Here is a 20,683-nt window from a genome sequence, read left to right on the forward strand (position 1 = left end):
CCACTGAAGTGTTTTAATAAGACTTTTCTTCCATCTTCCACAGACTGTTTTCAGTTGGAAGTAGAAGCAGCAAAGAATCCTGTGGCACCTTATAGACTAACAGACATTTTGGAGCATGAGCTTTCGTGGGTGACATGCATCTGACGAAGTGGGTATTCACCCACGAAAGCTCATGCTCCAAAACGTCTGTTAGTCTATAAGGTGCCACAGGATTCTTTGTTGCTTTTACAGATCCAGACTAACACAGCTACCCCTCTGATAGTTGGAAGTAGATTGACCCTAAATCTCTCAGCTCTCATACTATAATAAATAATGTGTAATACCGATATAGTGCCTTTCATCATGAAGGTTCCCAAGTCACAGTACAAAAAGCATATTTAATTAAAATACAACAATATATGTTCATGTAACATTAATGTTACTGACTAAAGACTCAAAAGATAGTCAGTAAAAGGGCTAATGTGTGAAATCCTGGCTCCATTAAATTAATAGTTTTGCCAGACCCGTCTTCTCAGCATTCCCTACTGGATAGCTTAGGTGGCTCAGCATGCTGGCTTCTGCAAATCCCATTCTTAAGCACCTAACTCTCCTTGTGCTTTATATAGAGACCCTGGGTGCCTAACTCAGTGCTGAGGATTCCAGTGGGCAGCAGGGCGCCTAAAGTTAGGTGTTGCAAATCTGAGCACATGCTCAGAACTGAGCTCTTTTAACATTTTTTTAATTTGCAGATTAGCAAACTAGTCCTCATTAAATCTAGCCAGTTGGAAAGAGTTAAAATGAAATTATGCCTTAATTTTTTTAAAAAAATAAAAACCTCCCATTGAATTGAATGTAGACTTTCAGAGATAGACCTCTTCATTCTTCTTCGAGTGATTGCTCATATCCATTCCAGTTAGGTGTGTGCGCCGTGCGTGCACATTCGTTGGAAAACTTTTACCCTAGCAACTCAGTGGGCCGGCAGGTCGCCCCCTAGAGTGGCGCCGTCATGGTGCTCGATATATACCCCTGCCGGCCCACCCGCTCCTCAGTTCCTTCTTACCGCCCATGTTGGTCGTTGGAACAGTGGAGCACGGCTTAGCTGACCTCCACTTCCCTAGCTACTCGTAGTTCTCGTATATAGTTATGCAGTTATAATCCTTTTATATATATATTTGTATAGTTATATGTTTTTTCTTTGCTAACATAGTTAGTTTAGTAATAGTTAGCGTGGTTCAGGAAGTAGCCCCTTCCCTTCACCCGGTGCCGGAGCCCATGCACGGCTCACCGGGTTTTAAAATGGGCTCGGCCTGCCAGAAGCCGATGCCGAAGGGAGATCCACACGACTCCTGTTTGAAGTGCCTCAGGGAATCACACTTGACAGCTAAGTGCCCCATTTGCAAGGCTTTTAAGCCGAGAACAAAAAGGAGCGGGACTTTCACTTACCCCTCCACCTTTGGCACCGAGCGATGATCAAGTGGCTGGCAGAAGCGCCTCCTCGGCACCGGACCCCGCCGGTACTGCCAAGGCCTTTCGGCACCGGCCGTCGGCGGCACCGAAGTCGACTCGGCACTGCTCCCTTCCTCCGAGGTCGAGAAAGCCTACAATTCCTGCTGGTGCCTGACGGCTCCCCAGCACGCGCCATGGTTGAGCCCCCTGCTCCTGCTGCTTCCGTGCCACCTGCATCGCAGCCAGAGAGCTCGTCTAAGTCGGATTGCCCGGCACCAACACCTGCAGAGGCACCGATGACATTGGCACCGTCGATTCCAGTCCCCCAGGGACATTGAATCCAGTGCCTGACAGCTCCCCGGCACGCGCCGTGGTAGAGCTTACTGCTCCCGCTGCTTCTGTGCCAACTGCACCGCAGCCAGAGAGCTCGTCTAAGTCGGATCGCCCGGCACCGACACCTGCTGAGGCACCGACGATGTCAGCACCGTCGATCCCGGTCCCACAAGGGTCGTTGAATCCGGTGCCTGACGGCTCCCCGGCACGCGCCGTGGTTGAGCTTACTGCTCCTGCTGCTTCCGTGCCAACTGCACTGCAGCCAGAGAGCTCGTCTAAGTCGGATCGCCCGGCACCGACACCTCTGAGGCACCGACGACATTGGCACTGTCGATTCCAGTCCCACAAGGGCCGTCGAATCCAGTGCCTGATGGCTCCCCGGCACGCGCCGTGGTTGAGCTTACTGCTCCTGCTGCTTCCGTGTCGACTGCACCGCAGCCAGAGAGCTTGTCTAAGTCGGATCGCCCGGCACCGACACCTACCGAAGCTCTGACGACCTCAGTACCGTCGATCCCGGTCCCACGAGGGCCGTCGAATCCGGTGCCTGACAGCTCCCCAGTATGCACTGTGGTTGAGCCTGCTGTTCCCTCCACGCCGGAGACATTACCAATGGCGAGGGATCTCATTGCCATGACAGAGTCGATGCTGCCTGACCCCGGCACCGCCGGTGCGGGTAATACAGTCTCTTCATAGGACCATCCTCCGTCAGCACAGCAGAGCGGCACCATTCATGATCACGGTCCCACAGACGCTCCAGGTCCCGTCGGCACACCTGACACCACTTGCAGTCCCGGTGCTGTTTTCCTCATCGGTACTGGTCGCACTCGCCGCACTGGTCGGTATCCCGTTCGCCGACCCGCTACTATCGGCACTGTTCCGACTCCCGGCACCGCGACAGGTACCGTGACTCCCGTAGCCTCTCCCCGAGCCTCGAGATCTCGGTCGACCTCCCGGCACCGTTCTGGTTGCAGGTCTGGATCTCGTTCCAGGTACCGGTACGCCTCCCGGTGCCGGTCCCCAGTGGCGAGTTGGGCAAGGTCCGATAAAGTCAGAGACTCTGCCCATGCCTTCTTTTAGTACCTCCCTGGCCATCCAGACACGCATCCATGTCATCCCACATGCGCAGATCTTCTGCTCGGGACCACGATTCTGATACGCCCCCCGACAACCTGAGGTGGAGGAGGTCCCAGAGGTAGAGGACCCGGTATGGGGCCCTCTAAGGGGTACGACTACTCGTCTGTCTGCTCTCCTCTCTGCTCACTAGTCTTTCCGTCTGTTAAGGAGAGGTATTGGCATGGCCAGCGGGCGCCAGCCCCGAAACCGAAGGGGGCTTGGCGAATGAACCTACTTGGCCGCCAGGTGTACTCTGCAGAGGCCCTGCAGCTCTGGGTAGCAAAGCAACAAGCCTTGCTTAGCTGCTATAATTATAGCACCTGGGTGAAGGTAGTTTAGTTTATGGAGTTTCTCCCTCAAAACTCCCGCCAAGAGTTCGCTGCCATCTTGGAGGACGGGGGAAAAAGGTACCCAGAGCATCCCTCCAGGCCTCGTTGGACGCAGCAGACTCAGCAGCCAGGACTCTGGCCTTTGGTGTCGCCATGAGGTGCATCTCATGGCTTCAGGTTTCAAACCTCCGGCCGGAGCTGCAGTATGCCATTCAGGATTTACCCTTTGTTGGTAAAGGCCTCTTCGCGGCAAAGACAGCCCCAGGCTGCGAAGCCTGATGGACAATAGGGTCCTAATGCGCTCTCTCAGCATGCATATGCCAGCGACCAAACGCAGGCCTTTCTGTCCCCAGCCGCCATACTCTATGCCTAGCCAGAGACAGGACTTTGGCAAACGGCGAGGCCAAGGTGGTCGCAGACGAACGTCAGGACCCCTAAAGAGCCAAGGTCAAGGTCCCTCGCAATTACCACTGGGACCAAAGACGAACCTTCCAAGGTGCGCCTGAGGGTGGTGTACCAGTCACAGGCCGGGATCCCAATCCCGCTTTCTCCTGGCGTGGCCCCAGTTAATTTCAGATCGCTGGGTCCTGCCCACGGTGGAGCATAGGTACCACCTCTAATTTGTTCCAGCCCTGTCCCCCTTCAGGGACCCCTCTCACAAGCAATTCCTCGTACAAGAGGTGCAGACGCCGACTGACGAAAGGGGCAAGGGGGTTTACTCCCGTTATGCCCTAGTCCTCGAACGGAGGTCTCAGACCTTCCTAGTCCTGCGCGGACTCAACCAGTTTAGGATAAGGTTGAAGTTCCGCATGGTATCCCTGGGAACCATTATTCCATCCTTGCCTCCTGGGGGCTACTATGCTGCCCTGGATATGAAGGACGCGTACTTTCGCAACGCCATCTTCCCTCCGCACAGGAGATACCTCCGCTTTCTAGCCAACCGTCAGTACTTCTGGTTTACGGCCATAGTCGCCACCTACCTTCGCTGATGTCGGATATGCGTTTTTCCGTATCTGGACGATTCGCTTATCCGAGGAGACTCCGAGACACAAACCACTCAGCACGTGGGCATCGTCACGGTCTTATTCACAGGTCTAGGCCTGATGATTACTATAGAGCAATCCACTCTGGTTCCCACGCAGAGGTTGGACTTCCTAGGGGCTATCCTGGTCTCCGACCTAGCCGGAGCCTGCTTATCACAACTGCGGTTTTAGGCGATGGCAACAATCATCCGAGGTCTGCAGACTTTCCCAACGACCTCGGCTCGTACTTGTCTCAGTCTCCTGGGTCCATGGCTGCCCACAAGTTTGTAACCAAACACGCCAAGCTCCACCTCCATCCTCTCCAAGTCCGGCTCCCCTCGGCGTACCACCCGGACAGGGAGCCAATGGTCATGGTAGTCACCATTCCCTCGAGCACCTTAGGCTCCCTAGAGTGGTGGCTAACTCCCTCCCTGGTGTGGGCAGGGATGCGGTTCCATCCGCCCCAGCCCTCACTGCCCCTGACGACAGACGCGTCATCTCTCTGCTCGAGTGCTCATGGTCACCTCCGAGCTTAAGGCCTTTGGTCTTCTCGGGAGCTGGCATTCCACATCAATGCCCCAAAAATGAGAGTAGTCCGCCTGGCGTGCCAGGGGTTCAAGCGGCAGCTGCGAGGCCGTGGTATCTCGGTGTTTACAGCCAACACAACGGCCATGTGCTTCATAAATAACCAGGGAGGGACATGGTCCTCCCCCCTTTTGCCAGGAGGCCATCCATTTCTGGGACTTCTGCATGGCCCACTCGATGGAGCTGGTGACGTCCTTTCTCCCAGGCGTTCAGAACGTCTTGGCGCTTTGACTCAGCAGGTCTTTCCTGTCTTATGAGTGGTCACTCTGCCCCATGTGAGGCATTCTGCTTTCCAGAAGTGGAGATTTTTCCTCACATAGACCTGTTCGCTCACCGCGAGAGCAGAAAATACCAGATATTCTGCTCCTTCCAAGGTCTCTCCTCGGGATTGATCTTGGACGCATTCCTGATGCCGTGGAAAGGCCAACTCCTTTATGCCTTCCCACTGTTCCCACTGGTTCATTAGGTCCTACTCAAACTCCGCAGGGGCAGAGCGCGCATCATCATGATCACTCCAGTGTGGTCCAGGCAGCACTGATATACCACGTTGCTTGGCCTGTCAATAACCGACCCAATTACCCTGCCACGCCACCCAGACCTCATCACTCAGGGACACGACAGGCTTCGTCACCCGGACCTGCAGCCTCTTCGCCTCACGGTGTGGCTGCTGCGTAACTGAGCCGGGGTGACAGGAAGCCTTCCACCTGGTCAACGTACCGGGCCGAGTGGAAGCGTTTCTTCTACAGGTGCAATATGCTTGATCTTGCTCCTACTGAGGTCTCGATCCCCTCTATTTGGCCTGCCTCTGGCCTTCAGCGGCAGGACCTGGCGGTATCATAGCTGAGGGTACACTCGGCAGCCATCTCTACCTTCCAGCCAGGCTAAGGTGGACATTCCGTGTTCTCACACTCTATGGGTTCGAGGTCCCTCAAGGGCTTGGAGCGCTTGCACCCTCGGGTGCGCCGCCCAGCCCCAACCTGGGACCTCAACCCAGTTTTAACCAGACTTATGTCTCCCTCATTCGAGCCGTTCGCGACCGGCCCTCTGCTATACCTGTCTTGGACGACAACTTTCCTCGTAGCTGTTACATTGGCCAGACGGGTCTCCGAGCTCAGAGCTCTTACGGTGGTTCTGCCGTACACTAGGTTTCACAAAGACCAGGTGCAGTTATGACTGCACCCGGCTTTCCTTCCTAAGGTGGTTTCGGCCTTTCATGTTACCCACAGCTCAACGCAATGGGCGCAACAATTGCACTCCCTGGACATCTGTGGAGTGCTCGCATTTATATTGCACTGACAGAACCATTTCGTAAGGTGCCCCAGCTCTGTCACGGTAGCAGACCAAAGGGAAGGCTTGCTTGTTTTCCTCTCAGAGGATCTCATCTTGGGTGATGGCGTACATCCACACTTGTTATGATTTGGCTCATATTTCCCCAAGCCACATCACCGTGCATTCTACCAGGGCTCAGGCTTCATCTGCCGCCTTGCTGGCTCGTGTTCCTACCCACGAGATCTGTCGCGCAGCTCCATTGGTCCTCGGTCCATACCTTTGCTTCGCAGTATGCCCTGGTTCAACAGTCAAGAGATGCTGTAGCCTCTGGCTCAGCAGTTTTCATTTTGCCACATTTCACTCCGACCCCACCGCCTACGTAAGGCTTGGGATTCACCTAACTGGAATGGATATGAGCAATCACTCGAAGAAGAAAAGACGGTTACTCACCTTTGTAACTGTTGTTCTTCGAGATGTGTTGCTCATATCCATTCCACACCCGCCCTCCTTCCCCACTGTCGGAGTAGCCGGCAAGAAGGAACTGAGGAGCGGGTGGGCCGGCAGGGGTATATATCGAGCACCATGACGGCGCCACTCTAGGGGGTGACCTGCCGGCCCACTGAGTTGCTAGGGTAATAGTTTTCCGACGAATGTGCACACGCAGCGCACACACCTAACTGGAATGGATATGAGCAACACATCTCGAAGAACAACAGTAACAAAGGTGAGTAACCGTCTTTTTTTAAATGGTGCTACTTCAATAATCTATTAGTTAGAATGTTCATTACTTTTACACATAGCTACAAAAAGATATTGTGCAACCTCACTGCAACTTTTTTACATTTTTCTGTATTTTGGTCTGTAAGTAGGAAATGATGCTTTGATAACTAATAAAAGGTTTGTGTGAAAGAGGTTTAAATCATTAGATGAATGTATCTCAAACACAGAATCATCCCATTCCATTTTTAATGACTTTTTTCACCTTTGCACACGATGTAAAGCATTCATTATATGGCATGATTGTGTTTTGTGACATGCCAGTCACTGTACGTTATGTTGGACAGAATCACCTCAAGTTCTGCCCCATGTCCCAGGGATGAACATCTGTGGAATGAATCATTATTATAGAAGATAGAGTGAAGAACCAGCAGCAAAGCCATTTACATGAAGCACTTTGTAATGGAACTCTCCCTCTTGAATGTTTTCATGAACCATCCACGTACAGTCCATTCATTAAAGTATCAGTTTTGTGTGTGTGTTAGATATAGAAATCCAGTGGTAGGGTGGAACTGCGTGATCATCTGTTGCGGTGAATATGATTTACTTTATCCATTCTAAAGCACAATAACTGACTTTCTTCAAAATACATAAACTGACATCTTACTTTGCATTGTTATTTGCAGTGTTGGTCCCAGGATATCAGAGAGACAAGGTGGATGAGGTAACATCTTTTATTGAAGCAATTTCTGTAGGTGAAAGTAGGGGTGCTGGAACAATTTGTATAGTGGGGGTGCTGAGAGCCATTAAACCAAACTGTAAAACCTGTATATAATGAAAACTTCTTCAAGTCAGGGGGTGCACCCCCTGCAATCGTAGTTCCAGCACCTATAGGTGAAAGAGACAAGCTTTTAATCTACACAGAGCTCTTCTTAAGGTCTGGGAAAGGTACTCAAAGTGTCACGAAACAAATCAAGTGGGTATTCACCCATGAAAGCTCATGTTCCAATACGTCTGTTAGTCTATAAAGTGCACAGGACTCTTTGCTGCTTTTACAGATCCAGACTAACATGGCTACCCCTCTGATACTAAACAATTGCTACCAATACTTCCTGGGGACCACATCCTGAAAGAAATCTTTCCCAAATCCCCTTTTCTGACTTTCAAACAACCCCCCAACCTCGCCAAGCTCATCATCAGAAGCAAGCTTCCCACAGACCAGAACACTCCCAATTCAAAGTGGCACCAGACCTTGCCAGAACAACGGATGCGAAACCTGCAGACATATCTCTACAGCTACCATGATCAATACTCCCAGCAACACACCTTTCAAAATCCATTGATCCCACACATGCCTAACACATGTATCTCATCCAGTGCACTAAATGCCCCAATAACTATGTGTGTGAAACCAGCCAATCACTATGCTCTCCAATCAGCTCACACAGAAAAATGATGAAAGACAAAAAGACATATCACCTGTGGGCGAACACTTTTCACAAAATGATCACTCCATATCTGAACTCTCAGTCCATGTTCTCAAAGGAAACCTGCACAACACCTTCAAAAGACAAGTGTGAGAACTTAAATTCATAACTGAACTAGACACTAAAAATCATAGTCTTAATAAAGACACTGGATTTATGACTTATTACAACAATCTGACACTCACTATTCCCCATTTTTGGCCTATGACTGCAGAAGCCACTTTACCTTGAATGTCAAGTATCAGGGTAGCCATGTTAGTCTGTATCCACAAAAACAATAAGGAGTCCAGTGGCACCTTAAAGATTAACAGATTTATTTGGACATAAGCTTTTGTGGGCGACAACCCACTTCTTCAGACGCATGGAGTGAAAATTACAGATGCAGACATTATTATACTGGCCCATGAAGAGAAGGGAGTACCTTACAAGTGGAGAACCAGTGTTGGCAGGGCCAATTCGATCAGGGTGGATGTGGTCCACTCCCAATAATTGTACATGTAATAATTCAAGCCCAAATTAATGGTGTTAAATTTGCAAATGAATTTTAGTTGTGCGGTTTCTCTTTGAAGTCTGTTTTTGAAGTTTTTTTGTACAAGTATGGCTTTTAAATCTGTTATAGAATGTCCAGGGAGATTGAAGTCCTCTCCTACTGGCTTTTGTATGTTACTATTCCTGATGTCCAATTTGTGTCCATTTATTCTTAATGTCCAAATAAATCTGTTAGTCTTTAAGGTGCCACTGGACTCCTCGTTATTTATACCTTGAATGCTGTTTTACAATATGTGTCATCTATTGATGCTAAATAATCTGTTCCAACTAGTCTTTAGCTGTGACACTCTGAGAACCTACTAGACCTAAATAAGAACTCCGTAGCTCAAAAGCATATCTCTCCCACCATCAGAAATTTCTCCAGTGGAAGATATTACCTTATCCACCTTGTTTTTCTTAGTTTACAGCTTTTCAACAATAGAAAAAATAGGGCTAATGTGTTTTGATGCCCTTTATAATGTTTTGTGTATTTCTTTATTCTTTCAGGCAATGGCTTAAATCTGAAGACATCCAAAGAATATCACTACTTTTCTATAACAAAACTCTGGAAAAAGAAGTAAGTTGTTTTCACCTCAGAACTAATTATTTGTGTATTTTAATTTAAATATGCAAGTCACAAATGACATTTGTTAGGTAGTTAACATGTTTAGTTTTTAAAATGTTAAAACTTATCACCAGATTCTTTTACGTTTATATTGGCATAGGAAACAAAATAATGCAGCCTATAAAAGTCCCCAAACTTAAATAAACTATTTCTGGATGTCTCTATATAGTTTCAATTACAAATGGTGCTAATGTGGACCTCAGAATTGAGACCTCAGAATTCAGTACATCTTACCTTCCAGGATGCACACCACACAAAGTGTTCATGTTAGTGGCTAATATTAGCACCAAGTGCTGCATATGGTGTGGTAAGGCTGGGGAGTGGATATGGGTGGGGATCTGATTTCTCTTTCTTAAGTGTTATTGTTAAATTAGAATATGATAAGAAAAGTGAAAACCTGATTTCCAAACAGAATAGAAAATATGGGTCTTATGTGGGTAAATGAGGACATTTTCAATATAAAGAATGTATATTTTATCAAATTTCACATTTTTTGTGTTTTTAGGGGACAGTCATTTTACAAAATTTTACTCATATTTTACAGCATTTTTAAAATATTATGGTAAATGTGTCTATTTTCTTTTTTGTTTGCTAAATTACAACTTTGGAGGCTGCAACTTGATGTGTATAAGTAAAAGAATGATAGTGAACAGCAGTGCAACGTGTTCCTGGGTAGAGTTCTCCCATGCAGCAGGGGACCTGAAGTAGGAGGCAGACAGAAGCCTCTTTCTCACCCATAGCACAACTAGGAAAGGGGTCACAGAACACTTTTCCCTTGCCATCATATCTGCTTCTCCTCTAGAGCTATCCTTTCCTCTGACCTTTAGAACCTTAGGGAGAAGGGATTCATTCCTCTATCCCCCAACCTGTCCTGCTGCTGTACTCCTTTTGCTGGGGGGAAACACACTTCAAGCTCCTCCTTGTGCACAAACACGGGATCTTGAGTAGGAATAGAGAGGTTATTTTACCTCTGTATTTGGTGCTGATGTAACTGCTGCTGGAATACTGCTTCCAGTCCTGGTGTCCACAATTCAAGAACATTGATAAATTGGAGAGGATTTCAAAGAAGGAACCACAAAAATGATTAAAGCTTTAGAAAACCTTCCTTATAGTGGTAAACTCTAAAATCTATTTAGCTTAACAAAGAGAAGGTTAAAGGGAGACTTGATTACAATGTTTAAGTACCTACGGGGGGGGAGCAAATATTTGAAAGTGGATTCTTCAATCTAGCAGAGATAGATATGACACAGTACAAAGGCTGGAAGCTGAAGTGAGACAAATTCATACTGGAAAAAAGGTGTACATTTTTAACAGTGAGCGTAATTAACCACTGGAACAATTTACTAAGGGTTGTTGTGGATCCTCTGTCTCTCTCAGACTAGATGATCACTGTGGTCCCTTCTGGCTTTGGAATCTATGAATCTCTTCCTTCAGGAGAGAAAGTAATGAGTCCTGCTGATGAGAGAATGAGCAACATTACTATTTCTTGTATTTTCTCTTGTCTCCCTTTTGCTTTCTCCTTTCTCTGTCTCTCTCTCCTGTCATCTCTTTTTCCCCCCTCATTCTTCACATTCACATGAAAGTGAATGAGTTTCATGTGGGATGGGGAGAGGAAGAGCAGGAGAGAGAAGGAGGAAATGTGCAAGTCAGTTTGAGTGGAGGAGAGGAAATGATATGCTAAGCTCCAATCCTACAGACATTTATACATGTGTTTAACCACTTCAGTAGACCCGTTAATGGGAATACTCTGTGCTTAATGTTCAGCACATGTGTAAGCTTTTGCAGGGTCCAAGTTCTTTGGGGTAGGGACTTTTTTTTAAGTCTCTGCACATTGCTGAGCTTACTGAAGCCCTGATCACTATATGGGCTGCTGAGTGCTGCCATGTGACATATAATTATTTTCATATCCAACTTTTTAACTTCCTTCTCCAATTTCTTTTATTATCTATGGGCTCACTCTAGCTTCCACTAGGGTTGCCAGTTTTGGTTGGATGTATTTGGTTGGAGATATAGTTATATGACATAATCTTTAATTAAAGATTAATCTTTTAATTCCTGGAGACTCCAGGCCAATCCTGGAGGGTTGGCAAGCCTAGCTTCCACTGAAGTCAGTGAGAGATTTGTCGTTGACATCAGTAAGAGAAAGATTGGACCTTATTTGATCTGAAAGAAAACCAAAGTAATGAGAGAAACAATTTATTGAATTCAAGAAGCTAATTACATGATTTTCTTGCAAGCCTGTAGAAGTGTGAAATATTAAAACAAATTATCAAGTGGGTCAGAATTTTCTTGTGAGTTTATAACAACAGTTCAAGGCCTTAAGTGTTCACTGGTTCTATTAAAATACAACAAACCACTTCAACAGCTGCAACAACAGAACCAACTGCAAATATATTCATTTATATATATATGTCTTAAAGTTCATTTAACCATCTGATAGAAATTGTTTTTAATGTGCCACAGAATTCAAGAGTGCCTGGGGGGAAGAGTCCTAAAATTCACATTTTGGGCTACGTTCCATCCATAGACGTGCATTTTGAGTTCTGTGCATGTATTTCAGGGCAGAATTTGGCCTTTGGTATAAAGGCATAGCGATGTACTTGAAGTTAAAACATACAACTAATTCACTTATCATTTATAAGGTTTGCATTTTGAGCACTTATGAAATTACTCATTGATCTATTGTCCTTTAATTGTATTTTCCCTGAATTCCTAGACCCTGAACAAGTATAATACTTAAAGCATTTATTTTAGAGTACTTTATTGGTTTAGATTTGAGACATCTCTATTTCTGCCTAGCCAACAGTGCATTTCCTGTGATAAATATTTTATTTTTTATTTTTAAATATGTTTCTGTATAAACTAATTAGGAATTTATAAAGAGAAGGGTGGAATTGCATGCATATAATTTAATGACATCACAGTATTTACACTAACAGACTATAACTGTGCCAAATTTCAGAGGCAACAGTAGACTTGTGAGAACCTTTCAGAAAAAATCACAAAAATATTTTCTAATGGAAAGTGTTAGGCAACCTGAATATAGGTGTAATTGGAAGTTCCTTCCATAGAGTGTGGGTCACTCCTAGACAAAGTGGGATTTGTTGTAACACCTATACCATTAGCTAGGGTTGCACAAGAATTTTTATTAATTTGTAGCTTCCCATAACTTTCTCATCCATAACTTTTCTTTATGGCTGAAATTTGGCAGACTTGTTCTTATTCCAGGAAATTATTGTTTTGGAAATTCAGTCAAAATAGTTTGGCCATTTCCAAGAACAAAGAGAATGAAAAATTGAACATTATTACAAAATTGAAAGTTCCTCTCCCCTAGGATGTTTAATTATAATCATGCTCTTTGGGTAGATACAATATATGGACATTTCAGTTTGATAGAAGAAGTACTCTCTAAAGTGTGGAAAGAGAGCAAAAGCTTCAGTGCTGTGCATGACAATGCCTGACTCCAAATATCTCATGCTGCTTTGTGAGTGGGGAGGATAATTACTGAAAAAAAAATTAATTAAGTTTTGCCAAAGGGTTTTTATGTATATCTGTCTGTTTAAAATGCAGCTTAGGCTAGTAGGCAATTTTATCTATTTTGGGAACTGTACTTTTAACAATTTCTAATTTATTTTGTAGTACAGAACAACTACACTGCCAGCATTCAAGTATTATGTGACATGTGCTTGTCTCATATTCTTCTGCATTTTTATCGTGCAGATTCTGGTATTACCAAAGTAAGTAAATATTATTAAAAATTCCTAGTTTGTATCCAGTGCATTTGTATTGCTACATATTGGATCATAAATAAAAAATGGTAGTATCCTTAAACTGTAGGTAATAATTTAGCATTTGCCAGGATGCAGGTGTTAATTCATGGAGATTGAAATGAAACAGATATGAATGAGACTTCCAGATTACTTCAGAGCTAGGTTATGTAAATTCTGTTTTTAAATATCATAATATTCTGATGCTCTAATACTTGTATTACCTTTGATTTTTACTTTTTAAACAGAATAGATCTATGATGGGGACAAGGACAAAACTGAAATGAGTGTGGAAAAGTATGCGATACTTTGCATAAGCAATTGTAACTAAAGTCACTTTTATGGCCTGTGGATACATGGTGTCAGACTAAATAATCACTATGGTCCTTTCTGACCTTCTAATCTGTGGACATGTTCATCATTTAATTTCTGGGTTTTTTGCATCCCTTAAATATTACTTTTCTGTGAAATTTCATGAAATTTCTATTTTAAATTTTTAAAAAGCATGAACGTTTGCATCTGAACATCTCTAGTGAATTTCTGTCAAGTACCAGGACTACAACTGACCTTCTTTCCTGCCTTGCATACTCCCCTTATGACCAGAGACAATCTGTGCCTTTCAGAGTTTACTAGAGTATTGTTCATCCAACCAAATGAGAGCAGACAGATTACCAACATTTTGTTCTATGCAGTTCCAATAAATCTTTACAACATTACATTATCTGGCACATTAACTTTTTGTTTGATTGCCGAGGTTTAACTCTTTACTAGTTTGCTAGGTTAACAGTATTATTGCCTGATCTTATCACTGTGTAATAGACAGGACTTCTACTTTCCCCTTTTTCTGTGCCTTAATTTGGATATGCAAATCATTTAAATGCATTATTTGCACTTGAAGTTCAGAAATATTTACAGTTTCTCACAGGAGCCATATTTAACATGGGAAACTGTGCACCTGTCTTTGGAGGTATCTGTTGGTATAATCTCATGTTCTCACCTCCATGCCACACAAGATGAAAAACAAGTATGATTCATCTTTTCTCCATGAAGCAAACTTAGAAGAGGTTTTCTTTGTCATAAGGTTACATTTTAAACTGTAAAAGTAACAGCATATCAGCTACATAACACCTTTACAAAGTAGAAAATGTAAAGCATAACACTCATTACTTTTTTAGAGTGCAATATTTGGTTCTGACTCACATTTTAGATTAAATGTTTTTAGTACACGTAAAAAAACCAACAGAGTAGAAAATAATACAGAAAAAGAGTAAGTAAAACAAAACATAAAAGACAGATTACTTTATAATATTTGGACCAAATGTTTCCCACATTTGCATATGTGCAGAGTTATATGTATATGTGTATCTGTGGGCAAATTCTGACCTTTTGTTTATCTTTGTCTATGTTTATGGATTGTTTTTATAATTTTCACTGCATTTTCAACAAGGTTAAAATTTAATATTTGCCCACTCCCTCTTTTTGGAGAGGTAAATATGATTTTGAATCATTCTTGGAATCAGGAAACAGAATCATAGAAGGTAGAGATTGAAAAGGCCATCCAGATGATTAGATCACTCAGTCCATTGGTCTGCAAGGGCAGTGTATATGTATTGGTGTTTTGCCCAATCAAGTTGTAAAAGTCCCAAGCAATGATGGTATAACCATGGCCCTTAGGATTTTGTTCTACAAATGAATACCTATCACTACAAGAAAGCCTAAATTTACCCTTTCTTCATTTTCTCCCATTACTTCTCGTTATGCCATCATGACCACCCTAAACAATTCTTCTCTTTTCTCAGTGTCATAACACCCTTCAAATATTTATTAACTGGTGTGGCAGACAATAGTAATCATCTTGGCAAGCTATACTATATTTAGCTTTTTTAATCTTTCCTCATAATAAAATCCCTGTACCCCGTCATCATTTTGCTCATCTTTGGACCCACTCCAATTTGTCAATCTCTCTGGTAATGAGTTGCCAAGAACTGAATGAAATTTTCCAGATGTGATGGCAGGAGAGCTATATAGGGAGTAAATATAACTTTCTGACTCTTGTCATGTGATTTCTTGCATAGACACTCCAAATTGCACATTTTTCTAGAATTACTAAATTATAATCTTAGTAAATTCCTGTCCATTATTAGCCTTGCATATATTTCAGCATTATTCCTGCATAGATTTCTCCCTCCAAGTATATTTATTTGGGGTTTGCCCAGACATTTTCATTTTAAGGTTGCATTTTTCCAAGATGAATCTCATTTTGTTTCCTCTCCATGTTTCTACCTTTTTAGATCCCTTTGCATTATTCCTTTTCTTACTGCTTTTCAAAACTCCTAACAGTTTAAATATAATCTGAAGCCCAGATCCACAAGGGGACTTAGGCATTGTGACACTGAGTGTTGCAGCTCCTAATTTTTAGGCACCTAAAAAAATCACAGGAACAACACTGTGATCCACAAAGCCTGAGTTTGGCATCTGTGTTCTCCATACAGTGCATGGGGAGACACAGGCACCTTAGAATTCAATCCACAAATGCCAGGATACTAGGCAATGAACTGCCTAAGCTTGCCAATGAGAGATGCTGACAAGAGGAATGTGTCCTAAACCCTATCCTTCTCACAGCATTAGGTACCAACATCTGGGCTGCAGGGAGGCACCTTTTTCTCATCTGAGGAAGATAGTTGCTCCTCTGCCTAATTTGCCAGGCCCAATTGGGTAGGTGTGTTCAGAGGCCACCTAACTGCACAGAGAACCTCTGTGCTGAGGAAGAGGCAGCAATAGTACTCTCTCATAACCTTTAGCCTAGAGGTTTTTCCTGAACGATGAAGCAGTAGTGTTTTTAATTAACACTAAATGAATCTCTAGAAGGTTCAATAGATGCATAAATTAAGTTCATAAAATAATCTGAGGTCTATTTTCAGCTCAAAAACAAAGTTCCTATGTGACCCTGAGGAAGTCAGCTGACTTTTCTCTGCCTCAGTTTCCCTATCTGTAAAATGAGGATAATACTAATAGCGATCCCTCATGCATGTTCTGAATTCAGTGATATTTCTTACACAATTTAAGAACTTCTGTTTGAAGATATTATAGAAGTTCATTGTATAAAGTAACGGTTATAAATATCAGGCATTACTTCGCTGTTTGGGTTTTGCTATAGAAAGTCTACCTTGAGCAAGGCAAAGTAGTACTCTTCATTTAAAGTTCACACTGTGCTAGGGAGCAATTAAGATGAACTGATTCGGTGCAATTCCTTGGCAGCCTTTGCCAGTGAGGGTCTGGCAATTAATGAGTGTGATACTGATCCTGCCCATATAGATTGAGACGGTCAGTCTCTTGAGCCCATGACAGTGACTCAAGTCCTTTTATTCCATTTCCACCGCCCTGCTATATAACTTATCAAAAATGAAAGTCTTTAATGAAAACGAGTTACACAGAGAAAGCAAAATTGTGCCAATCATGATTCTGCAATTGCTACTTTTGCCATTTTCAAACTGAATAGCTAATCCAGAGCTACACATGACTAATTACAAGACAATTATTACCTTTCTGTTTTGCTTAAAACATAATGTATTCTTCATAAATTCATGTCAAATTGCAAATAATAAGATTGTGCTTATAAACATTGTGGCATATATGACGATCCTCTTAGAATTAATTCTGCTTAATAAAAATGAAATATACCTTCTTCCATAGGGATTTTTTCCTGCTGTCAATGCATATTTAAAAGGTTCACATTCTGTATTTCTTAATCCTATAAATAAATAAATGAAGTCAGACAACTTTTAATGAATTGTACATTTATAAGTGAAGCAGGCTATGGGTTTTCACCTGTCCATAATTAAAAGATAATGGTGGAGGAGTGTGTGCAAGGCAACTAGCAGCTTTTGTGGACAATTAAACACTATAGCTTTGCATTTGCAAATGGGTTGTATCTGATAATCACAAAAGTCACGTACAATAAATTTACTCCAGTGCTATTATAATTCCTCTATGCACAAGACAAAGACTGTTGAAGAAACTATATTTTAACAGAAGATTAAAACTTTTTTCCCACTGCAATTCTGTACTAATGCTCTCCCAGGCTTTCCAGGATGATGTTCGTTGAGTGTAGATACACATAACAGCAAAGTAAAAGTTTTTAAAAAATCAAGGAAATGGTCTGAGTGAACATGGAAAGAGATGATTGGACCTAGAACTGGATCCATAATAGGGCCTGATTTAGTATTATATTACTCCTGTTTTGCTGCTGTAACACCAACTGCAATGACATACAACTGAAGTAATACAGTGGTGAATAAGAGTCACTATTTACGTGATATTTGGAAGATTATTATAACATTTCATATTTTGGAAGTGTGATTGGCAGAAATTCTTTATCCTGTGATGACACTGTTTATTAATAGTTTTTCTTATTGAGTAAATAAATCGATTACTTGTTGACATAATAAACTGCATAGTATCAAAGCATAAAGTTAAATTCAATCAGGTTGCCCAGTGTATCTTGGAAAAAATTAATGGGCAGTTGTGATACACAGTTACATTAAAATGACCATAAGGCTTTGATCACTGCATTTTCTCAAAGCAGGGCTTCCAGTAATGCTCCCTTGCTTACAGCTTGTTCAGATCACAGAGGCATCTCTTGTAACCAACACCAAATTACACCCTTCTTGCCTTCTTTACACTGGTTTCATATAGTTGATTGATATAAGTTGGCACTATTGGTTTTTGAAATGTAGAATGCTAAATTGTAAACTACTTACTCATATTGGGGCTACTCCTGTGAATAACTGCTCACCATCGAATTCAGTGGGACTACTTGCCTGGGTGACTGCTCATCAATATAAGTAAAGGGGTTTGCAGTCGTGCCTGTACTGGGTTTGTCCCTGGCTATATCTGAGATCTCTTCCCTGGGCTTTGTTCTGACAGGCACCTACGTTCAACAACAGCATTATTCATCATGTCTTCTGTCATGCATACATGAAAATTTATGTAGTTCTTTCCATGAGATTTTATTAGGAACATGTTCTGAGTGGGATTAGAACAGTGTCCAGCTGAATTTTATGAGGAACAAAAGCAGCACCTTTGTCTGAAAGCAAGCTTTCAAAATAGAATAGAATACAAGAGGGAAAAGCTACATCACTATGAGCTGTTCCTGCTGCACCTAATAAAGAAAAAAAAGACTGAAAATTAGTTTTAAAATTCAAAGGATTTTTCTCAACAATGAAGCAATTGTATCATTAAAGTATTTGCACTGATTGAATCTGTGGAAGGCTCAGTGAATGCATCAGCCAAATCCCCAAGGATGTAGCTACTGTTAGATTACAAAAACAAAGTTAAATTTAGTGTTGTCATGTATAACTTCCATCTTTTTAAAAATTATTTCTTTACTGCTTTTAGATGAAGAATAGAATTTGCAGTCAAACAATTATGAACATGAAAATTAGTTCCCTGCCAAGAAGAAACAGATGCATGAATTACCATAGCATATACTGAATTCTTAAAGATATATTCAGTAATACACATAATATTCTGTTACAGTAATATAAGTGGGTGACAAGGAAAATCACCCCCGCCCCATCTTTTAATATATTTGCATTTACAGTGAATCAGTATTTTCAATAAAAATATCGCTAACATTAGTTGTATATAATACTAATATATTTTCAATTTGAAACAATCTCATAAAAGATGAATTGGTCAAAATATAGTTATCTCAATGTAGTCATAAGAATAAGAAGAGGCTGCTAATAATGTGGATGCTCAAGATCATCAATTCCTCATACTTACAGGTAATGTGAAAACTAGGGAGTTCTTATATGTTTTCATCCCACTTCAAAAATCAGTCCTTCCACAGGCAATATCATAAAATCTTGGCCAATCAGGGAGCTCAGTGAGGTAAATAATGATAACATTTGGGGATAGAACTTCTGGAAATGAGGGTATTCAAATAGGTATAGTAAAATCCTTAATAGACCTGAAGGCTTTTGAATACCCTTTTGCCAAAATGGTTTGTCTGAACCAAGCAGATAAAAAGAATCTGATAAATTACTACAGTACATGTGAAGAGCTTACACAATAGAGTAGGCATATCTTTACTGTAAAAACCTGGACCAAGATTTTCAAATTTGGAGTGCCTCACTTTAGATACCTAAATCTACATTTAGGCAATTCAATAAGTGCCCTGATTTTCACAGGCACTGCAGCTCCCATTGACTTAGTGGGAAGTGCCGCAAGAAAAACATTGCCGTATCAAAATTATTTATCCACATACTCTGGTATCCTGCTTCATGCAGTATCCTGTACACTCGTGGTTCTCAAACTTTTGTACTGGTGACCCCTTTCACATAGCATGCTTCTCAGTGCGACCCTCCCCCCTTATAAATTAAAAATACTTTTTAATATATTTAACACCACTATAAATGCTGGATGCAAAGCGGGGTTTGGGGTGCAGGCTGACGGCTTGCGACCCCCCCATATAATAACCTCGCAACTCCCTGAGGGTCCTGACCGTCAGTTTGAGAACCCCTGCCGTACACGATACTCCATGACATTCCTGAAAACTTAAAGCATGTCAATGACAAAAGTAAATTGCTGATGCAATTTTCCCATGGTCAGTATTTAAAATGCTGGCGTTTCATTTTTCTGTAGCTTGCTTCCCATTTCTGCTGTATTCTGGTAGCTTTAGGAGCAAAGTGAAACTACGTAAGTTTATAACTAAAACATAATGCTGATCTTTCCTCAAAAGCCCTTTAAAGGCTCCTCACTGTTTAAATGACTACTGTCATCCCTGTCAGTCAGGCCTGTAAGTAGCCTAAGAGGTCGCCCTCTCTCTTGCCTGAAACTTTCCACTTCTTCCTTTACCACATTTCTAAGATATCTCCTTTTCTCTCTGTCCAGACAATCAAATTTCTCATCCCAGCTTTCATCATCTGTCATTTGACTACTGAATCTTTCTTGTCTTCTGCTACTCTCACACTGACATTGCTCCCCTTCCACAAAACATAGCTACTAAGATTGTCTTTTTTCAGCTGTTACTTAGACCAGTGGTTCTCAAAGCCGATCTACCGCTTGTTCAGAGAAAGTCCCTGGTGGGCCGGGCCGGTTTGTTTACCTGCCACATCCGCAAGTTTGGCTGATCGGGGGCTGCAGGAAGTGGCACAGGCCGAGGGACATGCTGGCTGCCCTTCCTGCAGCCCCCATTGGCCTGGAGTGGCGAACTGCAGCCAGTGGGAGCCACGATCGGCCAAACCTGCAGACGCGGCAGATAAACAAACTGACCCAACCCACCAGGGGCTTTCCCTGAACAAGCGGCAGACCAGCTTTGAGAACCACTGACTTAGACCACATCACCTTACTTTTTGTACGTGTCCACTGCCTCCCCACATCAAGTATAAGCTGCTTGTCCAGATCTTGAAGCCTCTTTCACAAGTCTGCCCTTATTTGACCACTCTGGCCTCTTATTAAATCGCCTCCTCTCCCCCAC

At 42.8% G+C, this 20,683-nt stretch overlaps 1 protein-coding gene across 2 annotated transcripts in view; it reads left to right on the forward strand.

The window, feature by feature from the left end:
- Positions 1-20,683, forward strand: part of ADCY2 (adenylate cyclase 2) — a 444,758-nt gene that overhangs the window by 342,617 nt on the left and 81,458 nt on the right. For both annotated transcript variants that reach the window (XM_050938140.1, XM_050938141.1), the window contains 2 exons: positions 9,316-9,385; positions 13,073-13,170. In XM_050938140.1, coding sequence (XP_050794097.1) covers positions 9,316-9,385; positions 13,073-13,170 — 168 coding nt within the window. The remainder of the gene's footprint in view (positions 1-9,315; positions 9,386-13,072; positions 13,171-20,683) is intronic.

Source organism: Gopherus flavomarginatus, chromosome 2, assembly GCF_025201925.1.
Source record: "Gopherus flavomarginatus isolate rGopFla2 chromosome 2, rGopFla2.mat.asm, whole genome shotgun sequence".
NCBI classification, from domain to species: Eukaryota; Metazoa; Chordata; order Testudines; family Testudinidae; genus Gopherus; species Gopherus flavomarginatus.